Genomic DNA, 8,881 nt, shown 5'->3' with positions numbered 1-8,881 from the left:
AATCCCCCCCCCCCCCCCCTCTCTCTCTCCCCCCATATACACACACACACACACACACACACAGATGAGCTCTCTCTCTCATTTGGATCTTCAGTTTCACTTTACAAATTATTTCACATACTATTGATGCAAGTGTAATATGGTCAGTGTCATGATGGTTGATGATTGTGATTGTTCTAATGATAATATCTGTACAATTATTAAAACTTCACACACTAAATATTACTACTATTCAAATAGTGTAAACTAAAATGCTAAAGTTCTGAGGATGAATCTGCTGAATGTGAACAGGCCATTCTTCACCTCAAATCCTACTATATTTTGTTCACCACCAGCATGACTCCAAACTGCATGCTCATCAGAGAAATTACAGGAGATTTCAACAGGATCAAATGGCAGGTCATTAAATTCACTGGTCAAAGGAAAAACTCCAATGATGCCATCAAGGCTACATCGCCCTCTGCTGGCGACCCCAGCGTCCTGCAGACTGCGTGTATCCTGCCGTCAAACATCTGGCATTGAGAACAAGCCACTGATCTAAACCGCAACCCAGGAATAAGCAGAGCCACTCCAGTCTATGGCTGCTGAGGAATCTATCAGTCAGCAACATTTCAGAGTAAAGCCTTGTCTAGTGAAGATCGCATCCATGTGCTCAGTGGCTGAGCTGAGATTGTAACTGAAGTGCATAACATGACTCCCACAGGATGAGGGAGAGATATTCTGTTGAAATTTACAATGAAGTAAATGTAGAGGTCATGCTTAAAGAGACTCCAACATGTCATATATTTCTTGTTGAATGATGGCACTAACCAAAAATATAAAAAAAAAAACAAGCTGCAAATCTCAAATTTGAAGTTTTCACTCCCAGGGAAAAATGTCCTAGGCAGTTTTATTCCTTCACTCGCTGTAAATCTCTACTTGGCACATCAAGCTGCTCGTAAGCAAATCCTGCCTTTCTTTCACCCCCAATTTTTTGGGCATACTTTACTTTAAGTTTTTACACACCAAAACATATTTAGCAATTCTGGGAAATTAGTAACAAAAGGAGGCCAGATTAATTTTGTTGAACATGAACTGCATGTTTCTTTTCATGCATATTCATTTCCTATTGGATTCTGTCCTGCAAATGAAAAGCGCAAGTTTAACATTGCCTTAAATCTAAGAGATGCACGGCTATTAAAAACTGTGGTGCCAATTATTAAATTAATATTAAACAATGAAAATCAGTCACACCTACATCATATTTGAACTGGATTGAACTCATGTCCAACTCTTCCAATTATCAGTGATTCGTATTCAGACTGTGCTGTGCTTGGAAATTTGCAGTCCGTCCTTGGACCGCATTAAAAATTGAAGGTGACTAATAACATGCCTTGTGTCATTCTCAACCTGTATACTCACTGCACCTGTCTGATATAACCTACTTTCAATGTACGCACATTATAGCATACATTTATACAATACATACAATTCTAATTTATGGTAAAGTCTGCTGTAGGTATTCACTTGATAGCGTTTTTAATGTATTCATCTTCACTGGCAAACTTGTTTATCTGTCCTTTAACACTAAAGTAAAAAATGCTCTAAGAAATGTTTGTATTTCAGTTGTAATGGATGATGTGTTGACTGATAAGCTTCACCTGTTTTTCTGTTATCTCCTGTCAAAAGTCTTGTTCTGTTCATTTTGTTATGTTCTGGCTAACCATCTTGGTAGCCTTGCTAGCATCAGAGCACTCCTGTTGCTTCCTGAATTAATTATATTCACAGACCCTTTTCACAGCGCACATTTTCACTTGTTATAGCAGGAAAAGCAGAGGTGGAACTAATAACACTGTAGTGCAGCAGTTAGTGATGTTATTAGTTATGCCTGTGTTTGACAATTCAAAATATCTACTGTGAAAAAGGTCTACTCAACTTGAGTTTCACATTTTACACCTGGTTATGTAATAGTTCAGTAACTGAGCTTGGCTACCTGTTTGTTCACAACATCGTCATGCAAAAGGTTAATTAGGGTGTTTTAAAATGTTTGGCAAATAATGACTCATGTTACACTCCTGTTAATCAAACGTACATCTTCAACAAAGCAGAGCTTGACAGCTGAATGAAGAGTCTTTGAGCTTACCGTGGAGAAGTCTGTTTCCTCTGCTGAGCCATTTTCTTCTCCCCCTGCATCAATTACAGTTTCTTCAGACATGATGACATCCACCTCTGGAGAAACGCACACAGCACAATACAATCAGTCCTAATGGCAACTGGCATCCTCCAAAGATAGGAATCAATAACAAGTGTTTAGAGTGAAAGGGACTGAGACTACCCACATTGCAGATACACCAAGGATTTGACTGTGTACAATAGTGATGTAGCAGCTTGTGTCTGCAGTTGTTTTGTACTAATAAAACTTTCCTGAAAGGAGCATTTTCCATGTGGCCAGTTACCATTTGAAAGTAAATGTTTTAATCATTCTTTGATTATAAAAGCAGAAACCGAAGGGCCCCATGGCACTGTATAATTATCTGAGATGTGTTAAAGGCATCTATCTTAGAAGGCTTATGTAAGTGAATATGACTTGATGAATGCTGGAGGGAGTGGAAACGTCTCAGAAAATACTCTCTATAAAAAAAGAACATCAGCTTCTGATTTTCTTGTGTTTTAAAATATCCAAGAGAATCTGGATTGAATATTCAATTGAAATGGATATATATAAAACAACAGAAAGCCAGTCTCTGATCGCCTATTCTGTTACTGGATGCTAGGCCACCATCAGGCTGTAAATATATCCCCTGGTTCATAATGACACCCCACTCTCTGTGTGACGCACAACACCAACCTTGCCCCTGACCTCTCTTTATTGGACTTGGGTCCAGTACAATTATTCCTGATGAGTGAAAATTGCCGACAGAGGAGTGCTGGAAGTTCACTTAGAGAAGAGAGACTCTGCAGGTCTCACTTCCTGCTCCATACTCACATCAGCTGTGTATGTTTGCTTTAGAGAACCCAGCCTTTCTAGCTGCACATTGGTGACTTGGTCACATGCACTGGTAATGTGACTGTGCCTGCTGACATACGCTAGTCTGTAGCCAGAGTGTGCATGAGACAGAGACTAACACAGAACATATGAATATAAAGCAAAGTGTTCTCAGGCTTACGTGGCCTAAGGTATCAAAGATATAAACGGTCTCAGTATTTCCTGTTATGTAACATTAACTCATGATTCAGCTGATGTCACATCTTAAAAGCACAAAAAAAGCAGAAAAACTAAGCGAGGAATATCTTCACAACACCAATATATCACAACACGAAGTGACAGAAAAACCAAAAACCTCTGTGAGCACAAATATGGTGAGCTACATTGCATTTAGCTTTGCGGCGCTATTGCCATTAATCACTAGAGGAGGACTGAATTTGATTTACCATATTTGTTTAGGAATAAGACTTTGACAAACATATTGCCCTGTGATGTATGCGAGTGTGTGGAACTAGAATAAACCTGAACTGGAACTGAAATAAATCAGTGTTTGCCCACCTTGAATTGCACTGTTGTGGCTTTGTGAGGCTCCATCATCTGCGTCAAGAGTAATCTCGTTCTCAACATGAGGTTCACTGGAAGAGTGATTGTTTGGGGAAGGTGGTTCTACTTCCAAGGCATTGACATCTGCACTATCTGAAAGTGGAGTGACCCTCTGTGATGACGATACATTGATCTGATTTTCTGAGTGCCTTAATCCCTCATCAGGTGACTTCTCAGCTGCTGTCATCTCTGAATTATCCTGTTTGGGTTGCTGTGGCACCAACTGCACATCGCCACTCTTTTCAGCTGAGACCACTGCAGATGTATCACTGGTCTCTGTTGACTGATATTCTCCTTCAACTGGGCCAGTCACTTCACTTTCTTTTGCAGCAGAAGGACTGGGTTCAAACAAAACCTTACTGGTGACCTCTGATGCCAATTGCTCAATCCCTGCATTCAGTTCAGAATCATTGGCCTCTCCAGTTTCACTTTCATCGACCTTCACCGCTGTAGCGTCCCCGCTCTCGGACAACGCTGGACCTAATGACAGATCCTCTTTGGAAAGCTCTGGGCTGAGTTTCTCTCCTGTCCCCTCAGGGTTCAAAGCTTCCATTGTCTGGAGGCTGGGTGACAGTTGCGACTCAGGCTCAGTGCCAGTCTGGCTGCAATCTGGCATTGTCAGTGCACTGACAGTGACCGGCTCCAAGGGGAGCCCTGTGTCCACGGTTAGTGAGTGTTTATCGCTTTCACCAGGCTTTGAATCATTTGGTTCCTCCATCTTGAGGATTTTGGTTTGAAGCAAGTCGTGATCCTCCATACTAGGATTATCCTGAGTGAGGTGGAATATTTCTGTTGTGGAGCTTCCGACTGATCGGAAACTGCCATCATCATCACTGGAGAGGGCACGACTCAACCCTGAATCAAGATCATCTTGTCTATTGTTCGAGCAGGTCGTCAATTCAGGTGATGGCTCAGGTGACGGATCAGTCCGTATGTCTTCCATGGAGTTTCCAGCAGTTTGACAATCAGCTGTATTGTCAGGTTCATCCATTGGCAAACTGGTACTTTCAATACTGTATCCAGAAGGTTCAGCTACGTCTTCACCGCTCGCTGTTCCTGTACAATTCCCAGAATGATGACCAGTTTCTGGCGCCAAGCCCCACTGCTGCTCTGTAGAGTAATCCCTACCAGCTGTTTCCTGGTTTTGTTCCAGGTTGTTTATGTCTGGTGGAGGCTCCCCCTCATGGAGGCCTTCTATCAGGAGATGTGGAACAGCAGATTCAGGCTCCTTGATTACATCACCGCAGTCTATCAGCAATGGGTTGGGGAGGTCCCGTAGGGTTGATACAGGGTCTGTTAACCCTTCACTTGCCGCCTTCTCCCCTTCTAAAGAGAGTCCGTCACAGAGCTCCTGGCTAAGTTTCATCTCTTCTTTCCACACATTCTCTCCTTCCTTCATTTCAGAATCAGAGGTGTCAAATGGCTCCAAGCCTTCTGACGATACGGACTGGCCCATGACTGACGCTTTCGTGTCTCCAGAGGGCGTTCTTAGATCTGTTGACTCAGAGTTTGTTTCCTCTTCTCTCCTTCTGGCCGTGCTGTCCTCTGCTTCCTGCTCTGATCTTTCCTCTCCCCCTGTGGCCTCCTGTCCTTCCCAGATCACAGCCTCTCCTCTATCAGTTTCCTCTGCCTGTTTACCACAGCCTGCTTGTGGTAGGATTCCCACAGTGAGGCTTTCCCCTTCGGCCTCACTCTGTGCTCCTTCGCTCCTGTCACACAAACTCAAACTCCGGGTGGAAACAACAGGCTTCTCCCTTCCCTCCTCCTCCGCTTGCCAGTAATCTCTCCCAGTGTTTGAACTGAGACACACCCGGTCCTCTGGGGGTCCAAGGGTATGCTCCGGTGAACGTACTTTGGATGTTGGAGTACTCACAGATAAACTCCAGCCTTTCTCTGTATTCCCAGTCTCATCATATCCACAATCAACACTACTGCTGCTTTCCACTGAGCAGTTTTCTACCCAGCTCCCTCCTGTTGCTGTATCCAGGCACTCAAATGCTGTAGCTGGCTGCTGTAGTCGCTCCAGACAGGTTATCTCTGTTTCTACACCATCACAACATTCAGCAGATGTGTGCAGAGAATCAAACTGCAGCGCCAGTACAGAAACTCCCTGCGGAATATAGAAAAGGAGAAGAATAAACGTCAGAGAAACCAACAGAGCTGCTCTCTAGTTCTTATCAATCGCCAACTCTGTGATTGCATAAGGTGTTCCACCAGTTATACAAACTAACCTTGAAGGTAAAACAAAATGAGGGCAGTGAAAAGACAAACAATCCAACAATGTTCAACAGCAGCAGAGCTCCTGGATGAAGCCAACACAGATTAGAGGTAGTGTGCTAAAAAGGGCACGGTGGCGTGACTCACCTTGGCATGGAGATGGCATATCAAGTGCAGCAGCTGTTCCACGCTCCTCTGAAGGGTCGGAGGGTCGTGGCCGGGGTGGACGCTCAGTGTCAGAGTGTGTGTGTTCAGCCTGGGGAGGTGGCACACTACCCGGGCCTCTGAAGAGGCCAGCTGGGGAGTCTCAGTCCCTTTGTCGGGCTCTGCGTCCGTCTCAGCCCTGCCGTGAAATAAACACTTAGATCATCCCAAAGGGTCTGTAGTGTGATTGGCTAACACAGCACAGAACTGCTTTCAAGAGAAGGTTTAAAAAGTGATGTCAGCCGATCCACACTCCTCCTTTTCTTTCAATAATCCACGTGCATTGCTGTTTTTTCTTCTCCAGAGTGGAGACTATTATAGACCTATAGAAATGCTGTCAAGTAATAAAGTAGCTAGTAAATGTTAAAATGTTCAGTGGCCAGTCAGCCAACAATGTTACTTTCCTTTCCAGTAGTAAAATACACCCTGCAGTACCCCACCTGAGGACCACTCCTAGTCCATAAGGTTTCTGAGAAAACTCTACTCTCCCTAGTGTAGTCGCTCTGATTGTTGAAGGTGAAATTATGTGCAGTGCTTTTGTTCATAAAGATAGTGCTATAAAGGCACACCTCCCAGTCAGGAAGATCTGTTTGCGTAATCCTGGGTGGATTGCTTTAGCTGCAAGGCTTGGCGGCTGAGGTCACCAGCCAGGCTGCAAGTGACTTCACTTTTCATGAAGGAAATGTAATTACCAACACATAAAGAGGGAGCTGTAAGTTGTAAAGCAACTTCAGTGCATGCTTGGTAATGAGCGAGCTCACTAAGTGGTAGTTTTCTTTCAGCTTGTGGCATCTTCATTTGGAGTTAAGTGAAAACTATTCTGCAGCAGATAAGTAGAGCACTTAAAAGACATAAAAAAGGGTCAATTTTCACTTTAACCCGTGTCTCAGGCCATTTAACAAAAAGCAGTTCTTTTCCCACAGTTTAATGTTTCACTACACAAATATGACAAGAATTTTGGCGTTTTTATGGATAATACCTGTCAACTGCAAACAAAACACACACATCCTCTTGACATTTAACTCTGTAGATGACAGCACTGCTGTGTGTTCGGATCAGTAAAGTTACACAGAGTGTGATGTTGTGGAGATGTCCTGCAACAGGTCAGCAGACACAGAAATTGTAACCAAGGCTTGGTTTTGTGTTGCAAATAGTTTCCCGTCTCTCTGGATTCTCTTGGAACAATACTGGCAGCCCACAACTTTTCAATTTGCCCTCAACTATATAGGCTGCAGTGGGCTTTGTGGTTCTATTCTTTGGCTACTTCCATTGTTCCGAGGAGACAACAGACAAACAAGATTGCCCTTAAGGCCTGGAGGAACCCCCCATCTGCCCTCTGATGTGTAAGACTTGTAAATGTTGTGTTGTTTTTGAATTTGCTAAAACGCACTGCATTTCTAAGAAACATTACGATTACTGTACAATTATACCTTTGATTGTCATAACAATATGTACTCAGTGCTTACTTTGTGAGGAGCTCGTGGAGGCATTCGTGTCCTCGCAGGGTTGCAATGGCGGAGGGGGTGTGACCTTGTCTGTTGGCCAATCGCAGGGCTTCTCTTGCTCCAGGCTGCTGCAGCCAGAAGTGCGTAACCCGAACAAGACCTCGCCGTGCTGAGAAATGCAGCAGAGTCTCCTGAGGATTCAGGTCTGAGGAAGGGACAGAGGATGAAAAATACAGAAATAAATACAAGAAAGAGTCAAACACACACACAAAAAAAGACAGAAATAGAGAAAGACAAAATAGTGCAGCAGTCAAGGCAGCCAATTTGTGGTGCAGTAGCCGACATACCATCACTTGCTGCACCTTAGCAACACCACAGTGCCGTCTAATTAAACCAGTTCAGGGTCCACAGCGACCAAGTAAACAACAGACCTTTACACATTTATAGACTGATAAAACCACAGCTTGTCTCTGTATGTCTTCAACAATGGTAAAATGGACTGTACTTATACAGGTGCTGGTCATATAATTAGAATATCATCAACAAGTTGATTTATTTCATTTCCAAAAGTGAAACTTGGATATTATGTTCATTCATTACACACAGACTGATATATTTCAAATGTTTATTTCATTTTTATTGTGATGATTAAAACTTACAACTTCAAATTCCAAATTCAGTTTCCCCCGAAAATTAGAATATTACTTAAGACCAATACAAAAAAAGGATATTTAGAAATGTTGGCCAACTGAAAAGTATGAAAATGAAAAGTATGAGCATGTACAGCACTCAATACTTAGTTGGGGCTCCTTTTGCCTGAATTACTGCAGCAATGCGGCGTGGCATGGAGTCGATCAGTCTGTGGCACTGCTCAGGTGTTGTGGCCTTCATCTTCCTCTTCACAATACTCCATAGATTTTCTGCGAGTTTGCTGGCCAATTAAGAACAGGGATACCATGGTCCTTAAACCAGGTACTGGTAGCTTTGGCACTGTGTGCAGGTGCCAAGTCCTGCTGGAAAATGAAATCTGCATCTCCATAAAGTTGGTCAGCAGCAGGAAGCATGAAGTGCTCTAAAACTTCCTGGTAGACAGCTGTGACGACCTTGCACCTCAGAAAACACAGTGGACCAACACCAGCAGATGACACGGTACCCCAAACCATCACTGACTGTGGAAACTTTACACTGGACTTCAAGCAACGTGGATTCTGTGCCTCTCCTCTCTTCCTCCAGACTCTGGGACCTTGATTTCCAAAGGAAATGCAAAATTTACTTTCATCAGGGAACCTAACTTTGGACCAGTCAGCAGCAGTCCAGTCCTTTTTGTCTTTAGCCCAGGCGAGACGCTTCTGACGCTGTGTCTTGTTCAAGAGTGGCTTGACACAAGGAATGCGACAGCTGAAACCCATGTCTTGCATACGTCTGTGCGTGGTGGTTCTTGAAGCAC

At 43.5% G+C, this 8,881-nt stretch overlaps 1 protein-coding gene across 7 annotated transcripts in view; it reads right to left on the bottom strand.

Annotated features, from left to right (window-relative positions):
- LOC123958478 (A-kinase anchor protein 13) overlaps window positions 1-8,881 on the bottom strand; it is a 106,910-nt gene that overhangs the window by 58,613 nt on the left and 39,416 nt on the right. For all 7 annotated transcript variants that reach the window (XM_046031818.1, XM_046031815.1, XM_046031817.1 and 4 more), the window contains 4 exons: window positions 7,456-7,639; window positions 5,933-6,128; window positions 3,524-5,678; window positions 2,123-2,208 (listed from right to left, as the gene is read on the bottom strand). In XM_046031818.1, coding sequence (XP_045887774.1) covers window positions 2,123-2,208; window positions 3,524-5,678; window positions 5,933-6,128; window positions 7,456-7,639 — 2,621 coding nt within the window. The remainder of the gene's footprint in view (window positions 1-2,122; window positions 2,209-3,523; window positions 5,679-5,932; window positions 6,129-7,455; window positions 7,640-8,881) is intronic.

This window comes from Micropterus dolomieu, linkage group LG20 (genome assembly GCF_021292245.1).
Source record: "Micropterus dolomieu isolate WLL.071019.BEF.003 ecotype Adirondacks linkage group LG20, ASM2129224v1, whole genome shotgun sequence".
In the NCBI taxonomy this organism is placed as follows: domain Eukaryota; kingdom Metazoa; phylum Chordata; class Actinopteri; order Centrarchiformes; family Centrarchidae; genus Micropterus; species Micropterus dolomieu.
This window is presented reverse-complemented; position numbering and strand designations above follow the sequence as displayed.